The sequence below is a fragment of the Oncorhynchus gorbuscha genome, linkage group LG20 (assembly GCF_021184085.1).
Source record: "Oncorhynchus gorbuscha isolate QuinsamMale2020 ecotype Even-year linkage group LG20, OgorEven_v1.0, whole genome shotgun sequence".
NCBI lineage: Eukaryota > Metazoa > Chordata > Actinopteri > Salmoniformes > Salmonidae > Oncorhynchus > Oncorhynchus gorbuscha.
The window spans coordinates 30,160,399-30,187,125 of record NC_060192.1 but is presented as its reverse complement, the minus strand read 5'-3'; the positions used below and the strand labels follow the sequence as shown (position 1 = coordinate 30,187,125).

The 26,727-nt window shown below is 42.8% G+C and overlaps 3 protein-coding genes across 4 annotated transcripts; all 3 read right to left on the bottom strand.

Moving 5' to 3' along the window:
- Nucleotides 1-340: 340 nt before the first annotated feature.
- On the bottom strand, nt 341-2,918 carry LOC124007380 (leucine repeat adapter protein 25-like). The gene is made up of 2 exons (XM_046317883.1): nt 1,525-2,918; nt 341-1,168 (listed from the first exon to the last, which is right to left on the bottom strand). Exons 1-2 carry the CDS (start codon nt 1,774-1,776, stop codon nt 884-886), a joined length of 537 nt encoding a protein of 178 aa, XP_046173839.1. The 5' UTR covers nt 1,777-2,918; the 3' UTR covers nt 341-883.
- Nucleotides 2,919-3,064: 146 nt separating this feature from the next.
- LOC124007379 (protein ZNRD2-like) lies at nt 3,065-5,298 on the bottom strand. The gene is made up of 4 exons (XM_046317882.1): nt 5,116-5,298; nt 4,512-4,663; nt 4,224-4,308; nt 3,065-3,922 (listed from the first exon to the last, which is right to left on the bottom strand). The coding sequence occupies exons 1-4, from the start codon at nt 5,192-5,194 to the stop codon at nt 3,477-3,479; spliced, it is 762 nt and encodes a 253-aa protein (XP_046173838.1). The 5' UTR covers nt 5,195-5,298; the 3' UTR covers nt 3,065-3,476.
- A 13,166-nt stretch (nt 5,299-18,464) lies between these two features.
- LOC124007388 (putative thiamine transporter SLC35F3) lies at nt 18,465-26,513 on the bottom strand. Of its 2 annotated transcripts, none has more exons than XM_046317893.1 (7): nt 26,385-26,513; nt 24,631-24,997; nt 23,914-24,133; nt 22,404-22,529; nt 20,560-20,752; nt 20,291-20,380; nt 18,465-20,126 (listed from the first exon to the last, which is right to left on the bottom strand). In XM_046317893.1, the coding sequence occupies exons 1-7, from the start codon at nt 26,458-26,460 to the stop codon at nt 19,870-19,872; spliced, it is 1,329 nt and encodes a 442-aa protein (XP_046173849.1). In that variant the 5' UTR covers nt 26,461-26,513; the 3' UTR covers nt 18,465-19,869. The 2 variants fall into 2 exon arrangements, with proteins under 2 accessions (XP_046173849.1, XP_046173850.1); XM_046317894.1 differs by having other exon boundaries at nt 18,465-20,123.
- Nucleotides 26,514-26,727: the final 214 nt, after the last annotated feature.

Genomic DNA, 26,727 nt, shown 5'->3' with positions numbered 1-26,727 from the left:
ATCAAAAAGGCACACTTCCACGGTTATCAAAAAGGCACACTTCCACGGTTATCAAAAAGGCACACATCCACGGTTATCAAAATGCATACTCTGCAGTGAGCCAGAAACACAAGAACAAAAGTACAGTTTTTGGAACGAAAGGGCTTTCTGACTTCACCTTGGGAAACAAGATTTTTCAGGTTTTCTCCATGTGGAACAGATGCTGATATCTGTCACAACAAATGTTGCCATCTAGTGGTTAGAGTATGCCAATAACCCCTTTCCAAACCAATATATTACAGTTGAGCTGGACCCATTAACGGACCATTGAAGTAGTGTAGATTTGACTTAAAAGACATGGTTACTGTCCATAACATTTTTTATTTTTTATGCCAAGATATTAAAAAAGCTCAATACATAAACTTCCCATCACAACAAACAAAAAGGAGAAATACTGACATTGTGTGTATGTGACTATGTGTCTAAGATTACATTCAATCTTAAAATTGTAGAGAAGAAAATTATATTTAGAGAAAAATGTTTTACTCCGATAAAGGAGTAAATTACAAGGCATTTACAATCATGTATATGTAATATGTATATAGATATATAAATCATCAGGTATTTGAAATATGCCTTAATTGGCTTGTGTTTTCAAGATACGTACAATTAGTCCAAATCAACAAGCAAGGTCTCTTTAACGAAGGATTGTATAGTAACAAGGTTTTGTTGAAAATGTCAGCTCCTTGTGTGATGGAGACCGTTCATCAGTAGGGCACCAGTATAAAAATGTTCTTCTGCCAATAACCTAGCTAGCTGGGTACAAGTATAATAAATAATAAAACAGCTATACAGAACAGGAAACAGATTATATTATGTAAATACAGGAAAAATATTAGTTGGTTTATAAGGAAATGTGGAAAGACTCTTTGATCCATTGGTCCCGGGAGTTTTGAGTTGACTGGAGAGTCAGTGAAGTGCCAGGTAGATTCTGAGGTACATTATCACCATCATTCTCCTCCTCTTCATAATCATCCTCTTCCTCAGAGTAACTATTTTCTGTAGTGATGCTGCTCTCTGACAGCAGAGAGTTGGAGATGTCCTGAAAGGCTCCCTTGTACTCCTGGATGGACTCATAGAGAGACCACAGCTGACATTGCAGAGACATGTCCAACTGTCTGAGTCCCACCTAGGACACACAACAGGAAAGGATAATTGTGTCAATAATCTCATACATGAACTATATTAACGTTGTCAATTTAATACAAATTAACAATAACACATGTAGGTAAATTGAGCAGAAATAGCAGCTGATTAAATAATATAATAATAATAAATAAAATAACCCTATTATTTCAGGATGTTCTCTAGATATGTTTGCTGACAATAATCAAAGACAAAAAGCTGTGAGAAATTATCAAAATATTGTATGTATTTCTGTTTTTAATTTGCTTTTGTTGTTTATCAAATTTCAGTATGTTTTTTACATTTCTTACGATAAATATTAATAAAATCAAATCAACTGATTGCAAAATAATGTCCAACCATTTCTTCGCGCAGCACTGCGAGCCCTGCGTCCAGACTTGCAGGCTTGCTGCGGCCGAGAGAGTCGATCACTGTAGACTCGCTAATGTCGGCCTGAATGCGTGTCAGTTTACTGTAGACTTTTTTGATGTCCCTCCATGAGCCACCACTGGAGTTCAGGATGCCGCTGAGGCCTTTTGGCAAAGGGGGTAGTCCTTCGATTGAACAGACGCTGTCTGGACATTCAGGAGGACTGGTCTGGAACCCGTTCATTTTCTACCTCTGTATCAATGTATATATATTTGTTTACTTCCACGCGTCTTATTATATGCTATAATATAACTGCCAGAAATATGAAATCATTAAGAACATACGGATTCAAAAACGGAAGTCCACTATCAAGAACAGTTTGTGATCATTTCGAAAAAGTCGGCTATAGCCCAGTCGTCTCAAATCCACCGATGATGAGCGTTTAACAGATCATGTCGCAAATGTAGAGGGAATGTATAGTTTCAATAAAAATACGTTGCGTCACCTTCAGTCCGATTATTGTATTTCCAACGAGTCCTCAGTGGCACAATAGAGGCGCCATACACACAGCATCCATCGTAGTGTGGATGAAAAACTGCTTTGACAATGAAAACATAACGGAAGCCTATGCAAATGTTACCAGGATGAATTCATGTCTGATGTCCTTGCTTTGTTTCCCACTACGCGTTCCTGTCTCAACTGCCAACCTCGCCCTGGATAATATCCCCTCCCCGTCCCACTTCATCGCAGCGAGACCGAGGCGCTGCACCGCTTCCAAAACACATTATTTGGGGAGAGAGGAAACAGTAAGTCCTTTGTAACGATAATTCCGAAATGAGGTTGGCGTTTTATTTCATTCTAGCAATACCAAAATCTTTACCTTAACCCATTTCCAAATGCCTAACCTCAAGACAACACCACTGAAAACTCCCACCCAATCTTGCCATCCAGAAATGCTGAATATTCCAATTGTCCCCACAATTAAAATCGGGGAGTGAACTATGGATCTGTCTCCATCAGTACATTCCTACTTTCGTCACACGTGATGTCAGACAGCACTAGCACGATTTCAACTTAACTTGGGTGAATGGTGAATCTTTCCATAGAGTTCGGGCATTTACAATATTACACTGACTGACACAAGGCGGGAAATGTGTTAGTCACAAGTGATACCTCTATTCGTGGGGCATTCGTATTGTATTTGTTGCCTTGAATTATATTTATACTACAACTCCCAAATAAAAAAATATCCACCATTACAAACACACTGAAATTCGTTCAGTACTACATCACAGCAAATATCATTATGCATCCATCAAGTCTCTTATCAAAAACATCCTTAGTTGCACCAACACTATTTGTTAAAAAGTAGGAAAGTCCCACGAGTGAATATTACAAATATCTTCTAGTATAAATAGATTGCTACAACACCATAAAATTACATGAGCATTCTGTCACTATAATTGTAGTATGCCACATAAAACAAAGGCCACTTGTTTAAAAATGAAGTAATAAGGACAGAAAGTAGGAATAATGTGGATAAATTCAGATTTTTATAAACAAGTGATGTACATTAATATCAACCAGTCAAACCCCACTCAACTATATGCAGTTTAAAGAAATTCAACCACTCAGAGGTGCCCATTCTCACCATGCAAGTTTGTGTCAACTTCACCATGAATCCAGAGAAGACTTCAAATGAAAAGTAACAGCAATGTTTAAACAAATGTTACACTACAGGTCAGGCAATCAACATACAAACTATGCATACACAGACAGTTGTAATTAATAATTACATGAACCTTTACCGCCAGAGGCGAAGCTGTTCATATTTGCCACAAAAACCTTTGCAAGGTTATCAAGCTGCTACAACTTCCGGTGTTGCTTATGTGAGCATGTGTTTATGCCTTGTTTCTGTTTTTAGAATTGCCATCAGTTCAGTCTCATGATTGGTGAAGCTCTTTCAGGCTGCGCAGTGAATCTGCGCAGCTGCGGATGAGGCTGCACAGCTGGATACTAGCCTCTACTGAGGCTGAGTGCTGGAGCTCCTGTGTAGCCCACCGCAGCTTGTGCAGCACTGCATCCTCAGCACTGGACAGGGCTGGGTGAGATGCAGGGGCTACTATGGGGGCTGCCACCTGGACTGGCTGTATGGATGGGGTGGATGTAGGGAGAAAGCTAGGGGTCACAGTGAGTGCTGGGGAGGGGTTGGCTGGTGGAGGTAGGGGCCCTCTCAGTCCTGACGCAGCACCCTCGCAGTGCTCTGGTCGGGGCTGCCCTGTGATGGAGAGGGGGTTGTCACTGGAGGGTGCTCCATTGTCCAGATGGACAGGCTGAGAGGCTAGCTGTCTCTCTCTGACCTGTGACAGGGCAGCCTGGGCATTTAGGGCTGAGTGTGAGAGTAACAGGAAAGAGAAGGAAAGGAGAACAGTTTAGTTGGAGCAAGACAATTATTTGTTCAGTTGCAAAATAATATTAGATTAGTCATAAGCAGGGCCCAGAGTTAGCTCAGGAAACTAATTTCCTAGCCTGTACCGATCCACATTGCTCCAGCCAAACATCACACCCACAAGTGTTTACTTTGTATGGAGTGATCAATAAAGCAGCTAAATTAAATTCAGGATGAGTTGTCAGGCAATTTTTCCCCCCAGTCATAACATAAATGAACCTAGCCCTGCACAGACTCTTACCTGGGTTGTCCTTGTCTACATCAGAGTCCAGTTCCTGACATGCAACACAGTAGTTCTTCTTCTGCTTGTCCTGAAGGAGAATCGTCTGGACAGGTACAAACAACCAATTATTCAACACAAGCCCAGATACTACTTAGACGTTCATTAATCTCCAAAGACAAGACCAATCAATCCCTTTAGTTTTAAAAAGCATTACAGAGTAAACATATTTAGCTATAGATCTCTCAGTAAGTATATAAAATGTTACAAATATATAAACTGGGATGGCCTGGATTATCCCCCACTCACCCCACATTGCTCACAGCATTCTCCTAACATTTTGTAGCCTTTGAGGAGGTAGGCACCCATGAGCTTGCTTATTTTGTCCTGTCGTTCCCGCTGAGCATGAATAACCTTCATCTCCGATTCTGAAGGGGGTGTCCACTCGAAGTCATCGTCGTCTGACAAGAAAACCGTGGAGGGTGAGGAAACCGACATTCAAACTATTAGAGCTCAGTCATATGGACACGGCTGGCTTGCAGCTAGCTAGTTTATCAAACTGACAGTACGATCATTTAACGCGTTGCATTAGTCGATTTTGGTTCATCTTTCAGCTAGCTAGGTGATGCTAATCTAACGTTTGATAGTGAGCCAACAGTAACTAGTTAGCAAGCAAGTATTATGCGACGTCAGTTTGCGCTAACTAAACTGGAGACACCGGTAGACCAACTAGTTGGCTAACGTTACTGTAGCTGGCTTAGCTGTCCAAGCTAGCTGTCAAACTGGGCTTCCGGTCAAAACTTTAATTCCCAAAAACGTCTGGCATTCTGAAAGACAGTTAGCAAAATAAACTTTTGAGATAGCCTACCAAAATAAAACATAAGCATTTAAAGAAAGCAGCTGGTTTATTTACCTGCATTCAGTGCCATGATTCCACTGCTGTCCCCGGTTGCTGCACGCCGTTGCTTTACAAAAAAAATGTATGTACACATGCGTGCACTACGTTTGAAATGTAACCTTTATAGGTTTGCTACTGCCACCTGCCGTAGTGGAAGACTATAGCTAGCTAGCTCAGAGACAGTCCAGTCAAATATATATTTTTATAACTAAACCAAGATAGACCTCAGCCCGGAACAAACGCATCTCGGTGGGCAGAACAAAACCAGGAGGTGGGCGGAGAAACACGAGCTAGCAACATCCTATTGGCGCGTTCTAGCATATATTCCGTTAGGGAACGCCTACTCTGTGATTTTTTTTAATTTACATTTTATCTTTATTTAACTAGGCAAGTCAGTTAAGAACAAATTCTTATTTTCAATGACGGCCTAGGAACATTGCCTGTTCAGGGGCAGAACGACAGATTTGTACCTTGTCAGCTCGGGGATTCGAACTTGCAACCTTTCGGTTACTAGTCCAACGCTCTAACCACTAGGCTACCCTGCCGAAATGCGCATATACAATAACTCAATTCGCCTTTGCACTCCTAAACAATGCTTTTTTTTTTTTTTTACTTTGGCAAAGGGTAAAGTCTACAAAACATAGTCAACTCTGTTTGTAACATATTCTAGTTTTGGGAACAGAAACCTGTATTGAAATCAAATGTTTCATAAATGAGAAAATTAGCAGAATGTTCTCCCACTGCCGGCAAATAGGCTTCCTCTCATTACTTCCATATTTGGTAGTGAGTGGAAACGCCAAGCGGATGCTTCACATTTATACATCCGGTGAAATATCTGTCTCATTGTTCTTTCATTGTTCTTTCTGTGGTACAGTATGAAGATCACCCTTGTAGGCGATGTCATGGCGACTTTGGCTACTTTAACTCATGCGCAGAAACGTCATCGGGTCTAATCTTTCGGATTGCGCATGTGCAGACCATCAAATCAACGGCACTCCTTTAATATAAAGTTGTTTTTTACAAAAATTAAAACGTGTCGGTTTGTCACTTTTACGAGGTTGGAGTAATAACATGTTCAACTACACAAGACATTGTCTCGAACCTAGGTTGTGCCTTTAGATTTCGAGAAAATTGACCGCTAAAGAATAATGTTTCACTTCTCTCATTGATTTCTCAAACCTCAGCCTGGTCTGCTTTGCAAGCGTTCCCGAAAGTCTCGCGATCTTCTTCTTCTTCATCTGTGGATTATATATGGCAACCAACTTTAAGGTTCATTTACCACAACCAACTGACTGGAGTGTGGACCAGAGACAGGGAAGGTCTAAATCCTACCCATTATTCTCGTCTCCATAAAGAAAAACACAATTAAATACTACATCCCCTTGGCTCTTCAACCCCATTACTCCTTAAATCTAATAACAATCTCTCCCTTTCCCTCCCATATTTCTGCCACTGAAATAGAACATGTTCCACTGTCTCCATCTCCTCCTGACAATGACCACACCTCCCAGTCGGATGTTTTCCTACCAATATCTATGTAGTGTTGAGCCTCGTGTGTCCGTCTCAGCCTTTTAATTACCCTTCTCTCTCAACCTGAGGACCTCCCTGCCCCCACCTTTTCCTGGATCTTATGTAGTTTTATTTTATTTTATTTTTACAGGGACAGTGCACATTAACGTTTCAGTAAATGTGCCAGTATTAACAAGCCGGCTAATTTTCAACCACAGTCCCTGGGCAGGTTATTAAAAACAATTACAATATAGACAATAGCAACATAGGACAAGCAAGACATAGCATACAGACAGAGCAACATAGGACAAGCAAGACGTAGCATACAGACAGAGCAACATAGGACAAGCAAGACGTAGCATACAGACAGAGCAACATAGGACAAGCAAGACGTAGCATACAGACAGAGCAACATAGGACAAGCAAGACGTAGCATACAGACAGATCAACATAGGACAAGCAAGACATAGCATACAGACAGATCAATATAGGACAAGCAAGACGTAGCATACAGACAGAGCAACATAGGACAAGCAAGACATAGCATACAGACAGAGCAACATAGGACAAGCAAGACGTAGCATACAGACAGAGCAACATAGGACAAGCAAGACGTAGCATACAGACAGAGCAACATAGGACAAGCAAGACGTAGCATACAGACAGAGCAACATAGGACAAGCAAGACATAGCATACAGACAGAGAAACATAGGACAAGCAAGATATAGCATACAGACAGAGCAACATAGGACAAGCAAGACGTAGCATACAGACAGAGCAACATAGGACAAGCAAACGTAGCATACAGACAGAGCAACATAGACAAGCAAGACGTAGCATACAGACAGAGCAACATAGGACAAACAAGACATAGCATACAGACAGAGCAACATAGGACAAGCAAGACATAGCATACAGACAGAGCAACATAGGACAAGCAAGACGTAGCATACAGACAGAGCAACATAGGACAAGCAAGACGTAGCATACATACAGACAGAGCAACATAGGACAAGCAAGACATAGCATACAGACAGAGCAACATTGGATAAATAAGACGTAGCATACAGACAGAGCAACATAGGACAAGCAAGACGTAGCATACAGACAGAGCAACATCGGACAAGCAAGACATAGCATACAGACAGAGCAACATAGGACAAGCAAGACATAGCATACAGACAGAGCAACATAGGAAAAGCAAGACATAGCATACAGACAGAGCAACATAGGACAAGCAAGACATAGCATACAGACAGAGCAACATAGGACAAGCAAGACGTAGCATCCAGACAGAGCAACATAGGACAAGCAAGACGTAGCATACAGACAGAGCAACATAGACAAGCAAGACGTAGCATACAGACAGAGCAACATAGGACAAGCAAGACATAGCATACAGACAGAGCAACATTGGATAAATAAGACGTAGCATACAGACAGAGCAACATAGGACAAGCAAGACGTAGCATACAGACAGAGCAACATAGGATAAATAAGACGTAGCATACAGACATAGCAACATAGAACAAAAAGCAGCAAGACAAAATTCATAAAAGCAACAGTGTTTCCACACCTCACAAGCTACAGACAACAGACAACATGGAAAGCAGCAACACACACCTAGGGACCATGTTCACAAATCTGATTGCCCTTTAGCCATGTCAAATCAAATCTAATCTAATTTTATTTGTCACATACACATGGTTAGCAGATGTTAATGCGAGTGTAGTGAAATGCTTGTGCTTCTAGTTCCGACAATGCAGTAATAACCAACAAGTAATCTAACTAACAATTCCAAAACTACTGTCTTATAAGGGGATAAAGAAGGGGATGTGTAAGGGGATAAAGAATATGTACATAAGGATATATGAATGAGTGATGGTACAGAGCAGCATAGGCAAGATACAGTAGATGGTATCGAGTACAGTATATACATATGAGATGAGTATGTAAACAAAGTGGCATAGTTAAAGTGGCTAGTGATACATGTATTACATAAGGATGCAGTCGATGATATAGAGTACAGTATATACGTATGCATATGAGATGAATAATGCAGGGTAAGTAACATTATATAAGGTAGCATTGTTTAAAGTGGCAAGTGATATATTTACATCATTACCCATCAATTCCCATTATGAAAGTGGCTGGAGTTGAGTCGAGTTGAGTGTCAGTGTCAGTGTGTTGGCAGCTGCCACTCAATGTTAGTGGTGGCTGTTTAACAGTCTGATGGCCTTGAGATAGAAGCTGTTTTTCAGTCTCTCGGTCCCAGCTTTGATGCACCTGTACTGACCTCGCCTTCTGGATGATAGCGGGGTGAACAGGCAGGGGTGAACAGGCAGTGGCTCGGGTGGTTGATGTCCTTGATGATCTTTATGGCCTTCCTGTAACATCGGGTGGTGTAGGTGTCCTGGAGGGCAGGTAGTTTGCCCCCGGTGATGCGTTGTGCAGACCTCACTACCCTCTGGAGAGCCTTACGGTTGAGGGCGGAGCAGTTGCCAAACCAGGCGGTGATACAGCCCGCCAGGATGCTCTCGATTGTGCATCTGTAGAAGTTTGTGAGTGCTTTTGGTGACAAGCCAAATTTCTTCAGCCTCCTGAGGTTGAAGAGGCGCTGCTGCGCCTTCTTCACGATGCTGTCTGTGTGAGTGGACCAATTCAGTTTGTCTGTGATGTGTATGCCGAGGAACTTAAAACTTGCTACCCTCTCCACTACTATTCCAACAATATGGATAGGGGGGTGTTCCCTCTGCTGTTTCCTGAAGTCCACAATCATCTCCTTAGTTTTGTTGACGTTGAGTGTGAGGATATTTTCCTGACACCACACTCCGAGGGTCCTCACCTCCTCCCTGTAGGCCGTCTCGTCGTTGTTGGTAATCAAGCCTACCACTGTTGTGTCGTCCGCAAACTTGATGATTGAGTTGGAGGCGTGCGTGGCCACGCAGTCGTGGGTGAACAGGGAGTACAGGAGAGGGCTCAGAACGCACCCTTGTGGGGCCCCAGTGTTGAGGATCAGCGGGGAGGAGATGTTGTTGCCTACCCTCACCACCTGGGGCGGCCCGTCAGGAAGTCCAGTACCCAGTTGCACAGGGCGGGGTCGAGACCCAGGGTCTTCAAGCATTTTGTGAAAGTGTGATATGTGGTGCAGTTAAGTGTGTCTGGCGGCAGTGTATTCCAGACATGGGAAGCTCTCACAGAGAAAACAGATTTAATAAAGTTGCTTTTCCTTAAGGGAACTATACAGTCACCTCTCATGGCAGACCTTGTGGATCTGCTGCCATATGTTTGGGTTTTCTGTTTAACAAAAATACTGAGTGGAGGGGGAGCCAGGCCATTTAGGATCTTGAATACAAGACATGCATCGGTGTATTGCACAAGATTTTCCCAACTCAGGAGCTCATGCTTTCTGAGGATGTAACAGTGATGATGGCTATCGGGCTTCCTATCAAGCACTTTGAGAGCCTGTTTGTAGACAGACTGAATAGGTCTTAATGTTGTACAGCAAGCTTGGGCCCAACTAGTCAAGCAGTATGTTAAGTGGGGGAGTATCATAGATTTGAAGTACAGTTTTGCTATCTCTGTAGTCAAACACTTTAGTATTAATCGGAAATTAGCCAGGTTGAATTTTGTTATTTGAATTACCTTTTTCACATGCTTTTTAAAAGAGAGGTTGGAATCAAGTATGATGCCAAGGTACTTAAAATCAGATACCACCTGGAGATTCACCCCTGACACATAGACATCTGGCTCAGTAGCATCTGTTGCCCTCTTTGTGAAGAACATGCAAACAGTTTTTTTTCACATTGAGATGCAAACACGAGTCACTGAGCCACTTTGTAACCTGGACCATTACAGTAGTGAGTTCTTGTGCAGCTTGTTGTTTGCTCTTTGCATGCACATATATCACTGTGTCATCTGTATACATTTGAACTTTAGATCCAGTACAGACAGAAGGCAGATCATTAATGTACAGGCTGAACAGGAGGGGCCCCAGTATTGGCCCTTGGGGCACGCCCACATCATAGCTAAGAGTGGGCGACAGCTCACTCACTCTGTCACACTGAGTTCTGCCTTCAAGGTATGATTTCATCCATCTCAAGGCATCAGGGGAAAAGTTGAACTTTGACAATTTTGTGATGAGAATCTCATGGTTAACAGTATCAAAAGCCTTCCTTAGGTCCAGTTGTCTTCCCTTTCCATCCTTTTTCCAAAACTCTTATAATTTGTTTTTAACCACTGTTCTTATTAACCCCTTGGCGTCTGCTTTACTGATTGACAGCTCCATTTCAACATTTGGATGTTTGAGAGCCTGCTTGGTGATAACATCCACCTCCTCATTCCCCTCTACTCCCACATGAGCTGGTACCCAGAGGAACATCACAAATACCACTATTTGTCTCACCCTATACAAGCACTGCAAATCCTCATACAATACACCCTGTCTGCTCTGATACACAAATGAGTGCTGCACAAGAGTCAGAGCAGATGACTACCCTGTCTGGCCTCACCTCCTCCACACACTCTGCAGCCAAGAGTATGGCCAGCAACTCCATTGTGTATACGGATAAATTATCCATTGCTCTTTTTGTCACAGCCACTTTAAACTCAGTAATACTAAAAGCTGCACCTGTCCTTCCTGATTTAGGGTCCTTACATCCATCTGTGAATATATTAAAGAAAGGATACTACTGAGTTCTTAAATGTTCACTTACAACTGAATCCACTCCTTCCTCAACAGCTCTTACCGTCTCAGCTCTTACTCTCTCAGTTCTTACTCTCTCATCTCTTACCGTCTCAAGCTACCCTAGATCACTGGCTGAGGGAGCAACCAAGGTGGGATAGCAGGAAGAACTACAGAGGGGCTAAACTCCTCCCAAAACAATCCCATCTCTCGCCATGCCTTTGCCTATCCACCCAAAACATCTATTCAGATTTCGTTCATGTTCCCAGCACTCTAGTAGCACCTTTTTTGTAAGTTGTGTAACCTTATGACCTTGAAGATTGACCCAATATGTGATGGCTAGTTGTTGTCATAGATCCATTTCCTGCAGTGGAATGCCCAAAGTGCCCTCTAGTGGCCTCCTGGGTGGAACATTATTAATATCTTTCATAATTTCAGAATGAATACACTTTTTGCCGGCAATCCGGTGTTTCTATTTCAAATGGTTTTGGCATATTTCCCCTTTCTGTGATGTACATGAAGTGTAATATTGGGATGCAAACTTAATATTGAATACATTTCAGCTCTATATCTGACATTGTACAGGTACGTTATTTTTTAAAGCCCATAGCTTAAGGTGTATACTTTTGTTGCAAAGTAGATTTGTTCAAGGCTACCCAGAACCCCTCTGTGTGGCCCTGATTTAGCCCAAGGCATTAGAATGTTTAACTGCACCACCAATCGATGCGTTGGGCGGTTAATTAAGGTAGTCAAAAACAGGTTATCTGCATTTCGTCTCTAATGTTTATTGAAAAGATAAATACATTTGCAAAATGAGCACTTGTCTCTCAAATTAATTATTACAGTTTCTGGTTAGCTAGCTAGCTAACTAGCGCATTTGAGCCATATTAGCACAGATGTGACATCAGTCAAAACATCACAAAACAAGACATGGTATCAAAAACAAGATCAAACGAGCTGAAAGGAGCCACTTACAATTCACCTCATGGCAGTTTCATTGAGTAGCCTACGTTTACATGCACACAGTGGTATTGTTATGCAGGTGAATGAGGACCCAAAAGCGACTTGGCGAAAACAGAGTTTTTAATCCAGTAAAGTAACTTTACAATCAAAAGGCATAATTCTACTCGTAATGACGAGAACAGACTGGAGACTTGATCAAGAACTGCAGGTTGCCTCGGGAAGGCACTTGAACGTAGCAGACTCAGACACCTGCTCACCACGCAGCATCTGAGGGAAACACGACACGACAGGGCGATACATAGACACAGCACGGTGAATAATAGACAAGGATCCGACAGGGCAGGAACGGAAAACAAGGAGAGAAATAGGGACTCTAATCAGGGAAAAGGATCGGGAACAGGTGTGGGAAGACTAAATGATTGATTAGGGGAATAGGAACAGCTGGGAGCAGGAACGGAACGATAGAGAGAAGAGAGAGCGAGAGAGTGAGAGAGGGAGGGGGAGAGAGAGGGATAGAAAGAGGGAAAGAACCTAATAAGACCAGCAGAGGGAAACGAATAGAAGGGGAAGCACAGGGACAAGACATGATAATCAATGACAAAACATGACAGGTATAAAGTACTTAAGTAAAAATACTTTATAGTACTACTTAAGTCGTTTTTTGTGTATCTGTACTTTACTATATATTTTTTGACAACTTTTACTTTTACTTCACTAGATAAAATCTTGTATTTTTTACTCCATACAATTTCCCTGACACCAAAAATGACTGCTTAACAGGACAGGAAAAAGTTCAAATTCACACACTTATCAAGAGAACGTCCCTGGTCATATTGCCTCTGATCTGGCGGACTCACTAAATGCAAATGCTTCTTTTGTAAATGGTGTCTGAGTGTGCCCCTAGCTATCCCTAAATAATAAAAAGAAAAAAAAGAAAATTGTGTCATCTAGTTTGCTTAATATCAGGAATTGAAAATGATTCATTATTTTACTTTTGATACTGAACTATATTTGAGCTATTACACAGAATGCGTACAAAGCTCTCCTTCACCCTCCATTTGGCAAATCTGACCATTACTCTATCCTCCTGATTCCTGCTTACAAGCAACAATTAAAGCAGGAAGCACAGTTACTCGGTCTATAAAAAAGTGGTCAGATGAAGCAGATGCTAAACTACAGTCCTGTTTTGCAGACTGGAATATGTTCCAGTATTCTTCCGATGGCATTGAGGAGTACACCACATCAGTCACTGGCTTCATCAATAAGTGCATCGAGGACGTCGTCCCCACAGTGACTGTACGTACATTCCCCAACCAGAAAACATGGATTACAGGCGACATTTGCACTGAGCTAAAGGCTAGAGCTGCTGCTTTCAAGAAGCGGGACTCTAACCCGGAAGCTTATAAGAAATCCCGCTATGCCCTCCGACAAACCATCAAACAGGCAAAGCGTCAATACAGGACCAAGATTGAATCGTTCTACACCGGCTCTGACGCTCGTCGGATGTGGCAGGGTTGTAAACTATTACAGACTACAAAGGGGAGAACAGATGAGAGCGGCCCAGTGACCCGAGCCTACCAGACGAGCTAAATAACTTCTATGCTCGCTTCGAGGCAAGTAACACTGAAACACGCATGAGAGCATCAGCTGTTCCGGAAGACTATGTGATCACACTCTCTCTGCAGCCGATGTGAGTAAGACCTTTAAACAGGTCAACATTCACAAGGCCACGGGGCCAGACGGATTACCAGGACGTGTACTTTGAGCATGCGCTGACCAACAGGCAAGTGACTTCACTGACATTTTCAATCTCTCCCTGTCTGAGTCCGTAATACCAACATGTTTCAAGCAGACCACCATAGTCCCTATGCCCAAGAACAATAAGGTAAACTATCTAAATGAATACCGACCCATAGCACTCACGTCTGTGTAACAGTATAACTTTAGACCGTCCCCTCGCCCATACCCGGGCGCGAACCAGGGACCATCTGCACACATCGACAACAGTCACCCACGAAGCATCGTTACCCATCGCTCCACAAAAGCCACGGCCCTTGCAGAGCAAGGGGAACTACTACTTCAAGGTCTCAGAGCAAGTGACGTCAACGATTGAAACGCTATTTAGCTCGCACTGCTAACTAAGCTAGCCGTTTCACATCCGTTACACTCACCCCCCTTTTGACCTCCTCCTTTTCCGCAGCAACCAGTGATCCGGATCAACAGCATCAATTGGTGCAGTATAACTTTAGACCGTCCCCTCGCCCATACCCGGGTGCGAACCAGGGACCCTCTGCACACATCGACAACAGTCACCCTCGAAGCATCGTTACCCATCGCCCACAAAAGCCGCGGCCCTTGCAGAGCAAGGGGAACTACTACTTCAAGGTCTCAGAGCAAGTGATGTCACCGATTGAAATGTTATTTAGCGCGCACCGCTAACTAAGCTAGCCGTTTCACATCCGTTACATCTGTAGCCATGAAATGCTTTGAAAGGCTGGTCATGGCTCACATCAACACCATTATCCCAGAAAAACTAGACCCACTCCAATTTGCATACCGCACCAACAGATCCACAGATGATGCTAGCTATTGCACTCCACACTGCCCTTTCCAACCTGGACAAAAGGAACACCTATTTGAGAACGCTATTCATTGACTACAGCTCAGCATTCAACACCATGGTGCCCTCAAAGCTCATCAACACCTCCCACTGCAACTGGATCCTGGATTTCCTGATGGGCCGCCCCCTGGTGTTAAGGGTAGGTAACAACACATCCGCCACACTGATCCTAAACACGGGGGCCCCTCAGAGGCCTGATCACGGACAACAAAGAGACAGCCTATACGGAGCAGGTCAGAGACCTGACCGTGTGGTGCAAGGACAACAACCTCTCCCTCAACATGATCAAGACAAAGGAGACTACAGGAAAAGGAGGACCAAGCACGCCCCCATTCTCATTGACAGGACTGTAGTGGAGCATGTTGAGAGCATCAAGTTCCTTGGCATGTACATCACCAACAAACTAACATGGTCCAAGCACACCAAGACAGTCGTGAAAACCTATTCCCCCTCGGGAGGCTGAAAAGATTTGGCATGGGTCCTCAGATCCTCAAAAGGATCTACATTTGCACAATCGAGAGCAAAGTGACGGCTTGCATCATTGCTTGGTATGGCATCTGCTCGGCCTACGAACGCAAGGCACTACAGAGGGTAGTGCGTACGGCCCAGTATATCACCAGGGCCAAGCTTCCTGCCATTCAGGACCTCTATACCAGGTGGTGTCAGAGGAAGGCCCTAGAAATCGTCTAAGACTCCAGCCACCCTAGTCATAGACTGTTCTCTCTGCTACTGCCCGGCAAGTGGTACCGGAGCGCCAAGTCGAACTCGAAGCGGCTTCTAAACAGCTTCTACCCCCAAGCCATAAGACTCCTGAACAGCTAATCAAAAGGCTACCCAGACTATTTGCATTGCCCCCCACCCACCCACCCACCCACCCCACGCTGCTGCTACTCTCTGTTACTATCTATGCATAGCCACTTTAATAACTAATAATAATTATTGTGTGCATGTAACCGTGCGTTGCTAGCTATCTGGGCATCCAGGGCTGAGTTTCCCAAAAGCATCGTAACACTAAAATAATATTTTGTCTATTTAGTTTCAAGAAATCTTACAGGTAGAATAAATCTTGTTAGAATGGCATGGCTGCCAAAGTTTTACTATTTATTTTTGGTAATAACCAAAAATACTTTATATGGGCAAATAAAATTCATATGATAAAAAGCAAAGTTTCACATTTTTGTAAGTCTGAGGGTGGTTTTAACCTTCCAGACTTGGAATTGTATCAACTCGCCACCCAAGCCTTGCGATATATAGTTAAATGCACTAAAGAGGAACAATGGGTACATATTGAAGATGTACATGCTCATCCCAAAATCTTTTTATGAGTCTATTTTCAAAGGATAAAGCTAAGAACATTAACAACTTCCTAGTTAAGAGCACTATATGAGCACTATTTTACAAGGACCAATATCACTCCCTAGAAACACAACCTTATGGAACAATCCTTAGATAGCTGTTAAACATTCATCGGTAAATTGGCCCACATGGAAAACAAAATGCATAGAAACCGTAAATGAATTTGGTAACAGGAAATACATTTATTTCCATCACAGAATAAAACAATACTTTTGGACTGACCAATGTAGATAGTTTCAAATACATTAAAAGTTACATATGACGTCATTTAGATTTGAAATCTTTTGGACATCAGAGAAATCTTGAGGGAATCCTATTTGAGTCAGAAAAAGATGTTCATATGACAGGTAAGATTTACTAAACCTTGCAAAGAGCCTATCCAACTGACAATCTCTTTAAAAATATATAAACTATTGGAACCAAGATTGTGATGGGGTATGAGGATGAGTGTCTGGGCAGATGAGATGTAGTCATTGTTTGTGTGTCTTGTAAGTTATGTTTTTTGGAATGCAAAAAAACTATTACAAAGAAAAATATAAAATATTTTTAAATATGAAGAATTAATCATTAAAGTAAAAGAGATCTAACTTTTGTTTTCTGCATAACGAAATACAGATATACTCTGTATTTGAGGGTATCTAACACATATCTCATGCCCTTGGGGTACTGAGTACGCCTCGTAGAGAAACATCCACAATATTTTAATATACAGGCTTATGGTCATCTGGCACTTTAGTTCCGAAAGACACAAGACAATTCATTATTTTGGTCAGGGGCGCAATATTCACTGGGGCTTGGCGGACATGACCCCGCAAAATTCTGAAATTGCATTTTTGTCCTTCCCAGTTTTATCATTGCACGGTGATACAAAACTTAGCTTAGGTGTGCTTTAGGACCGTGTAAACGCCTCAGAGCAGTCAGGTAGGCAATTTTCCGGTTTGAGCTGGATTTAGGACCAGACAGAAAGCACAGAGCTTGCAGACAGGCTGTGTTAAGGCTAAACTTCTGAACAGAAGCAGCTGCTGTCTTTGTTGCGCTTTTTCTCCGAGTTATAAAAGCAAGGAGAGCAGAAATGGGCTACTCTTTAGTTAACTGATCTAGCTGGCAAGGTAACTGCTGTTTGACAGAAAAAAATAACAAATGATTCCCTGTGCTGAGCTAGAAGTGTAACTAACATTAGCAAATTTTTCATCCCCTCTCAGCTGAAGTGAATGAACTGCTAGCAGCTACCACAGCCAGTTCAGCTCTAGCTAGCCTCTAGCTGCTGTATCTGTCAGGTAGCAATATCTAACAGCTGTTGTGTGTATGAAAATGTTTTGTTGCCTTTGTTTTGTCCTGTTTCAACATATGTACATTTGATGATGTACCATTAGCTAGCAGAGCTAGCCAAAAGTTGGCTAGGAAAACTGACAGCTAGCTAGCTCACTAACTGTAGGTATTATTTTTGCCTCAATCACACTAGACCTGAATCAAATGATTAAACCCAGAGTTTTTATTAGTCAGTATAGCAATGTAACATGATTTATCTGGCAGTTTCCCTAGCTAATTCCCTTCCTTTCACACTGACACGATATAAGCAGCTATTCAGGCTTCTTGGTGCAGTCAGTACACAACACTACAGTACACATCAAGCAGGATCAGATGATGACAGGTGTCCCAGCAGGGTCAGACAGCCAGGGAAGACCAGTCTACAGAACTCAGGTGAATTTTGCAGTATATTATAACAACCAGTGAATGAATACAAAGTTCCATCTTGAGGTGGCTAGTCTGGGATCTGGGAATTTCAATTTTTGAACCATTGATTAAAATCATGGATAATATAATGTAGAAATGTACACCAATGTCTTTGTCATGCCTCTTAGTATTTCTGAGCACATCTGAGAAAAAGATGGTGACAGAGTCAAGCAGCCAGGGAAGTCTGGGATGGAGCTGAGGTGAATTCTTGCAGATACAACACTATTTTTTCAGTGTAGCAAACACTGGGCAAGCAAGAAGCTTCAAAGATTGAAACTATTTCTTTAAACCCTTTTTTCTCCCCAATTGGTAGTAGTTACAGTCTTGTCTCATCGCTGCAACTCCCGTACGGACTCGGGAGAGGCAAAGGTCGAGAGCCATGCGTCCTCCGAAACACAACCCAACCAAGCTTCTTGACACAACACACATCCAACCCAGAAGCCAGACACACCAATATGTCGGAGGAAACACCTGGTGACCTGGTCAGCATGTACTGCGCCCGGCCCGCCACAGGAGTCGCTAGTGTGCGATGAGACAAGGATATACCTGCTGGCCAAACCCTCCCTAACCCAGACGACGCAGAGCCAAATGTGCATCGCCCCATGGACCTCCCGATGCATTGCCATTAATTGGAAGGTTGGTTATCCTCCCACAATGGATGGAAGAAATGTCAAGTTATGTATCACTAGATACACTTTATTTATTTATTTTTTATTTTTTATTTAACCTTTATTTAACCAGGCAAGTCAGTTAAGAACACATTCTTATTTTCAATGACGGCCTGGGAACAGTGGGTTAACTGCCTGTTCAGGGGCAGAACGACAGATTTGTACCTTGTCAGCTCGGGGGTGTGAACTCGCAACCTTTCGGTTACTAGTCCAACGCTCTAACCACTAGGCTACGCCGCCGCCCCAAGACACACTAGTATTTATTACTAGACTAAGGGTATACTGTGCAACTTTCATAAAGTATGGATACCTTATATGGAATACAGTATGACAAAGGGTGTCTTTATTGAAAACATGCCATGTCAGGGGAGATAACTATTTAGGAAATCCCGAGCTGCTGGGCTGCTCATTCCTCAGTCCTGGCCTTGGGGGTCTGCCGTACTGTTGGTTGTCACTCTGACCTTGGCCTAACACACCTGAAACCAATAATGAATGTTTCACTAAAATCTTAAAGCTGAGTGGGGTGTGTTGGGTTGGGGGCTGCAGGGCCGTGGACCTCTAGGGGCAGGATGGGGTGACCCAGCTATATTGTGTGCAGATAAAAAGAGCTACAGTACTATTACGCATGATGTGATTTATTTAGGGTGTACTGTTTCTGTGTGTCAATGTGTGTGTGTGTTTTTACAACACTTTTGTTTTCAAACCTTTCCTTGAGACATAAAAAAAAGATGGGAAGGAAGTTTTGTTGGGGAGAGAGTTGAGTTATTGACTAGACTGATGGGGGTTGGGAGTGCAGGTGGCTCGGGCTGGCTGGGCGGTCTGGCTGAAATGTAATAAAGACAATCAAAAGTCTTTGTACTTTATTTGTAAGAGTTGTTCGTTTTTTAGGCTGTTGGTTCAAGGTGCAACACATTATTTCTTATTGAATTACCATTTATCTAGTTCAGTCTTCTCAATCACTTAAACATATTTAATAAGGATATCTTAACTAGCTTGATGACTGGTCATTTTTGCTTTCTTTATGTTGTTCTAAATAGAGATGGCTAGAAAGGTCAATGGGTCATATTAGATTGTGCAGAAATGCAGGAAATTAGCTTTATATGCCCCCAAAAATGGGAGGACCCCCAGACCCTCCACCAAGTTATTCCCCCCCACTTCTAAAACCAAAGTTGCGTCCCTGGGTTTGGTTGAGAGACTTTTGACACCAAGTTCTGTCATGTAAAACCAAAGAGCATCATGTTAGGGCAGCAATGCCTGCTGGTTTGGGCTTGGGCTTGGGCTTTGCAATTTCTCCTCCATCAGCTCCTCCATCTTCTCCAACCACACTGTCCTCTTTCCATCCTCCTTGCCACAGACCCTCTATCCAGTGGACAACACTGTCATCCCAGTCTCCAGGGAGCAGCAGTAAGAGGTAGCCCACCCCGATGATAGCTGCTGCAGCCACTCTGACCTGGCTGAGCTGGGGGGCTGCAGCGACATAGAAATCCACTGCTGAGGAGAGATACAGCAGGGGGTCAGGTATAGTGGAATGCTGTTTGAGATTCCCACAATGACTTCAGGAAGATCTGTATGAAGATCTCTCATGACACCGTTGTTTAGCATGATTTATAGTGTCTAGTTTTATAAGCAGATAAATATCATTGTTCTTTCTGTACCTGAATTAGCTGGGATGCTCAGTAACATTCCAAGAGAAATAAGGGAGGGGTAGGCAAGCACACTTCCTAGATTCACCAAGACATTGAAAGCTGATGGTGAGAGAGGAGGGACAAGAGTGAAGGAAATGTTAAAAACAGAGTTATTCAAATGAACTAATTTAATATCTGGACGTGTAGGCCGTCATTGTAAATATGAATTTGTTCTTAGCTGACGTGCCTAGTTAAATAAAAATAGAATATCTGTACAGAAATGAGCGGGGGAGTGTTACCGAGGAGCAGGGAGGCCATCACGCACAATGCGTCCCAGGGGATGTACTGGATTGGAGGCCAGTACTCCACATGTGTGAGGTAGAGTATCACACACACCCAGGAGAGGAGGACACAGCAGCATAGCCCCACACAGGACAGCAGAACACTGGCCGTACCCGGCTGCACCTCTCCCACTCGCTTTCTAAACAACACCTTGAAGAATAAAAACAGACATGAATACTTTGTGCTTATGTCTGCCCACCACAACGGCTAAGATTTTGATTTAAGGAAGGAGACCTAAAGACAGACTCCAGCTATTTTTAAACGTTTTCTGTTGAAAAACAATACAGTTGAAGTCAGAAGTTTACATACACCTTAGCCAAATACATTTAAACTCAGTTTTTCACCATTCCTGACATTTAATCCGAGTAAAAATCCCCTGTCTTCGGTCTGTGGGGATCACCACTTTATTTTAAGAATGTGAAATGTCAGAATAATAGTAGAGAGAATGATTTATTTCAGCTTTTATTTATTTCATCACATTCCCAGTGGGTAAGAAGTTTACTTACACTCAATTAGTATTTGGTACAACATGATGCTGCCCCCCCCCCCCCCACTTCACGGTTGGGATGTTGTTCTTCGGCTTGCAAGCCTCCCCTTTTTTCCTCCAAATATAACAATGGTCATTATGGCCAAACAGTTCTATATTTGTTTCATCAGACCAGAGGACATTTCTCCAAAAAGTACAATCTTTGTCCCCATGTGCAGTTGCAAACCGTAGGCTGGATTTCTTATGGCGGTTTTGGAGCAGTGGCTTCTTCCTTGCTGAGCAGCCTTTCAGGTTATAGGACTCGCTTTACTGTGGATATAGATATTTTTACACCTGTTTTCTCCGGCATCTTCACAAGGTCCTTTGCTGTTGTTCTGGGATTGATTTTCACTTTTCGCACCAAAGTACGTTCATCTCTAGGAGACAGAACATGTCTCCTTCCTGAGCAGTATGTCGGCTGCGTGGTCCCATGGTGTTTATACTTGCGAACCATTGTTTGTACAGATGAATGCGGTACCTTAAGGCGTTTGGAAATTGCTTCCAAGGATGAACCAGACTTGTGGAGGTCTACAATTTTTTTTCTGAGGACTTGGCTGATTTCCTTAGACTTTCCCATGATGTCAAGCAAAGAGTCAAGAGGCACTGAGTTTGAAGGTAGGCCTTGAAATACATCCACAGGTGCACCTCCAATTGACTCAAATTATGTAAATTAGCCTATCAGAAGTTTCTAAAGCCATTACATCATTTCTGGAATATTCCAAGCTGTAATAAAGACATGGTCAACTTAGTGTATGTAAACTTCTGACCCACTGGAATTGTGATACTGTGAGTTATAAGTGAAATAATCTGTCTGTAAACAATTGCTGAAAAAATGACTTGTGTCATGCACAAAGTAGATGTCGTAACCGACTTACCAAAACTATAGTTTGTTAACAAGAAATTTGTGGAGTGGTTGAAAAACTAGTTTTAATGACTCCAAACTAAGTGTATGTAAACTTCCGACTTCATCTGTATATACAGTAACGTAGACACACTTAAGGGTAAAAAAACATGTTTGCGCTAAATAGTGTTTTTTCGACACAACTGCAAACTTCAAGGCGTTGGCCAATGAAGGAGTCGGTCTGATGGTGCCCTCTGATGTCATCAGCCTCCCTGCCTGCTTGCGGGAGCAACAGAGAATACAAGTGGAAAGGTCTGCCTCGTGCCATGTCATGAGGACACCTGGACCACCTAATGAGATGTGCCTTTTGTTAAGTAGATCATGCGATTAATGAAGCGAAACAGAGAATTGAGTAGGACTTTAATGCCGATGACCTTGTATAGGGCAGTGGTTGAAGCTGAGCCTACTGCCAGGGCCACCCCTGTGATTGAGTCGCTATGGAAACCATCAGCATACGCCATCATGACGATTCCTGTGATGGAGAGAATTACAGCCACTATCTGATAGAGAAAAAAGACACAGGAAGAAATCACAGCTCAACACTAATGACAAGGAACACTTTGATTTGCTCAGCCATAAACATCACCTTTTAAAGGTTAGGTACACATTAATCAATTGACTCAAACTCATCAAAGTCAAACCCCACATACGTAGTTGGTCAACAATTACCATGTGAGAGCTTGGCTGTGTTGCATTCAGTTCGGTTGAACATTTGCTACATTGTGTGACGGTTTGTACTGAACAACCCGTTTCCCGCACCGTTCTTAACAGCCTTTTGAGGTGTGTTTGCCCTCCGGTTGGTAACACTTGACTTGGATCGTCCATTTGTAGATGCTCTACGGACTACTGTATCTACAGACTCTACAGTAACATTTCAACTGTCAATGTACTAACCCAAACGCTAGCTCTAACCCTAACCCTAAACTTAACCCTTACCCCAAACTTAACCGTAACCCTAAACTTAACCCTTACCCTAAACTTAACCTTAACCCTTACCCTAACCTTAACCCTTACCCTAAACTTAACCCTTACCCTAACCTTAACCCTTACCCTAAACTTAACCTTAACCCTAAACTTAACCCTAACCCTAAACTTAACCCTAACCCTAAACTTAACCCATACCCCAAACTTAACCCTAAACCTAAACTTAACCCTTACCCTAAACTTAACCTTAACCCTTACCCTAACCTTAACCCTTACCCTAAACTTAACCCTTACCCTAAACTTAACCCTTACCCTAACCTTAACCCTTACCCTAAACTTAACCTTAACCTTAACCCTTACCCTAACCTTAACCCTTACCCTAACCTTAAACCCTAAACTTAACCTTAACCCTTACCCTAACCTTAACCCTTACACTAACCTTAACCCTTACCCTAAACTTAACCTTAACCCTTACCCTAAACTTAACCCTAAACTGTATTCTAAACCTAACCATAACCATAGTCTTGGCAAGCAGTTGCTGATCAACAGATAGTTTGTTGACAGTATGACCCTCTGTAGACCATCTACTGATGGAAAATCCGGACTATCCAAATAAAGTGTGACCCTCCTGATTGGTGGGGGGGGGGTGTGGCCTGATCAATATGGGTTTGACCATTATACATCTCAAAACTTGTGCAGCACACCATACACAATCGCTCTCTGGGCTGCCATAATCACAACGTTCCTCAACTGGTCGTTCAATACAGTACCGTTTCCTTTGAATTAAACGACAAGCACCGCTCTCTCAAGGGAAATCTATACATTTGAGAATTTTTTTATGGAAGCTTTGATGTGAGTATCTGGATGCTTAAATGAGTATCTACATTGGTAGATGCTTTGTGTTGCACTGTCCATCCACCCCCTTCCCCCTTTATCCAGCACTGACAGAGGAGTTCTTACCCGTACACCCATGAACCGGTCGTTGAGTCCGATCCAGGACAGGAGGAAGATGAAGCCCTGGCTACAGCAGAGAATGGCGCTAGCGTCTCCCGCTGAGATGCGACAAAGAGCCAGCAGGTACAGGTAGCCTGAGAGACTCCACAGCACGGAGAACGGTGCTGCACCCTTCAGGAGCACTCTCACTGTCATGTCCTCCTCCACCAGGAAGCCACTGCACTGCCTGGGACACAGGAAGACAGAGGCAGGCGCCTGGTGACCTGGTCAACCTCTCTACCAATCCTCTGGATAAACAGCAGGGTTGTTTTTAAGATGTTTGTTTGTTGAGCTGCAGATTAAAGCACAAAGCAGCTTGTCTTAAATATCTTGTCTGATACAGAGGGTTTGTGGCAATAGGTTTTCTATATTCCCTAAAAAGAAAACCATTCATTTAGTAATTTGACAAATCTAAAGTTACTGTAAATCCTTATATTACACTCTATCCAAAGTGGGTTCGATCCCCGGGACCACCCATACGTAGAATGTATGCACACATGACTGTAAGTCGCTTTGGATAAAAGCGTCTGCTAAATGGCATATATTATATTATTATAGATGAGTGTAATAACAAAAACAAGAGGTGATCATGACTTCCTGCCACACATAGCCCTGTGAAACTTCTCTCAACCTGAAATGGGCCCAACACCTGCTTGTCAGAGGACACTTTAGCTGTTGTTTCACCTGAAGCAGGCTGTGGGCCACTGTCTCTGCTCTGCCCCTAGCAGGTGTCCCAGGTAGTAGAGGGGGAAGAGGAGGAGGTTCCATGTACTGCAGAACCAAATAGTGAAGAAGGGGGCATGGAGCTGCTCCAGAGACTGCTTGGCACTGTGTGTGCCCACTGCCCACGCCAGGGCCACACAGCACCCAAGGACCAGCCCCCACACAGCTCGACACATGGCTCTCAGCGGGCAGCGGGCACAGCGGCTCTTACTGTCCTCTCTCTTCTCCACACACTCTTCTGCCTGGTCTCCACCCTTCCCTCCACCCTGCCCTCCATCCTGCCCATCTTCAGCCGCGTGCTGGGGTCCCCTCTGTCTTTCAGCATGCTCTACATGGCAAAGGCAAAAAAACAATAACATAATAGATGCATAAAGATATAATTCTCATATGGGAAAGGGTAATAGAAGAATATAGCCCATATTACAATTTTACTCCCAAGTTGCCTATTTTTGGTGGATCTTCAAGATATCATGGAATTATTCCCCCAACCTGAGGTGTCAGTGCTTTTCTCATACTGAAGAAATATACAGTTGAAGTCAGAAGTTTACATACACCTTAGCCAAATACATTTAAACATAGTTTTTTTCACAATTCCTGACATTTAATCCTAGTAAAACATCCTTTTTTTAGGTCAGTTAGGATCACCACTTTATTTTAAGAAAGTGAAATGTCAGAATAATATTAGAGGGAATCATTTATTTCAGCTTTTATTTCTTTCATCACATTCCGAGTGGGTCAGAAGTTTACATACACTCAATTAGTATTTAGTAGTATTGCCTTTAAATTGTTTACCTTGGGTCAAATGTTTTTGGTAGCCTTCCACAAGCTTCCCACAATAAGTTGGGTGAATATTGGCCCGTTCCTCCTGACAGAGTTGGTGTAACTGAGCAGGTTTGTCGGCCTCCTTGCTCTCGCACACTTTTTCAGTTCTATCCACAAATTTTCTATAGGATTGAGGTCAGGGCTTTGTGATGGCCACTCCAATACCTTGATTTTGTTGTCCTTAAGCCATTTTGCTACAACTTTGGAAGTATGCTTGGGTTCACTGTCCAGTTGGAAAACCCATTACTGTGGATATAGATCCTTTTGTACCTGTTTCCTCCAGCATCTGTCTCTAGGAGACGGAACACGTCTCCTTCCTGAATGGTATGACAGCTGCGTGGTCCCATGGTATCAAACAAAGAGGCACTGAGTTTGAAGGTAGGCCTTGAAATACATCCACAGGTACACCTCCAATTGACTCAAATGATGTCAATTAGCTTATCAGAAGCTTCTAAAGCCATGACATCATTTTCTGGAATTTTCCAAGCTGTTTAAAGGCACAGTCAACTTAGTGTATGTAAACTTCTGACCCACTGGAATTGCGATACAGTAAATTATAAGTGAAAAAATCTGTCTGTGAACAATTGTTGGAAAAATGACTTGTCATGCACACAAGTAGATGTCCTAACCAACTTGCCAAAGCTATAGTTTGTGAACAAGAAATGTGTGGAGTGGATGAAATATGAGTTTTAATGTATCCAACGTAAGTGTATGTAAACTTCCGACTTCAACTGTATATGACATTAACTACAAGCACCGAAATGGATAGATAATATCTTAATATGCAGTATTACATGTCACTGTGATTGGTCACACCTGACCTACACATAAATGAATGCACATAACGTTAGATTTATGCCTAAAACCATAAGAAAGCTATGAAATATACTCACCCTGTGGAGTGGGCAGCAGAAAGACAGCAGGACCAGTGATGGGCGAGGGAGACACTTTGGCTGTTTGTTTTTTCATGGCCCTCTCCAGTGTCGGCTCTTCTCTGGACACTGAGTCCTTCTACAGCCATGGGCTCTGGGTGGTAAGCCTTTGATGTGTATGGAGAATTAAGTTGCTTAAACTCAGCCAACCCAGAATGACCTGTGATTACTATGATTACTCCCCCTGCTCACAGACCATCTAATACCAGGAGGTTGCGTGAAGCCACTAACAGAACTGCAAACGTGTGTTTAGTGAGACGTGTTTACATATTGCCCTCTGAAATGTGTGTAAGTGACGTGGAAT

Bases quoted from the DNA above. Each gene is read 5' to 3' on its own strand.
- LOC124007380 (XM_046317883.1), bottom strand. From the start codon at position 1,776: ATGAACGGGTTCCAGACCAGTCCTCCTGAATGTCCAGACAGCGTCTGT. The intron at 1,169-1,524 runs GTTGGACATTAT...TGTGTGTCCTAG, and splicing joins CAGTGCTGCGCGAAGAAATG to GTGGGACTCAGACAGTTGGA.
- LOC124007388 (XM_046317893.1), bottom strand. From the start codon at position 26,460: ATGAAAAAACAAACAGCCAAAGTGTCTCCCTCGCCCATCACTGGTCCT. The intron at 24,998-26,384 runs GTGAGTATATTT...TTTGCCATGTAG, and splicing joins TCTGCTGCCCACTCCACAGG to AGCATGCTGAAAGACAGAGG. The intron at 20,127-20,290 runs GTACAGAAAGAA...ATCTCTCCTCAG, and splicing joins GAGCATCCCAGCTAATTCAG to CAGTGGATTTCTATGTCGCT.
- LOC124007379 (XM_046317882.1), bottom strand. From the start codon at position 5,194: ATGTGTACATACATTTTTTTTGTAAAGCAACGGCGTGCAGCAACCGGG. The intron at 4,309-4,511 runs GTGAGTGGGGGA...GTACCTGTCCAG, and splicing joins AATGCTGTGAGCAATGTGGG to ACGATTCTCCTTCAGGACAA. The intron at 3,923-4,223 runs GTAAGAGTCTGT...TCTCACACTCAG, and splicing joins TGTAGACAAGGACAACCCAG to CCCTAAATGCCCAGGCTGCC.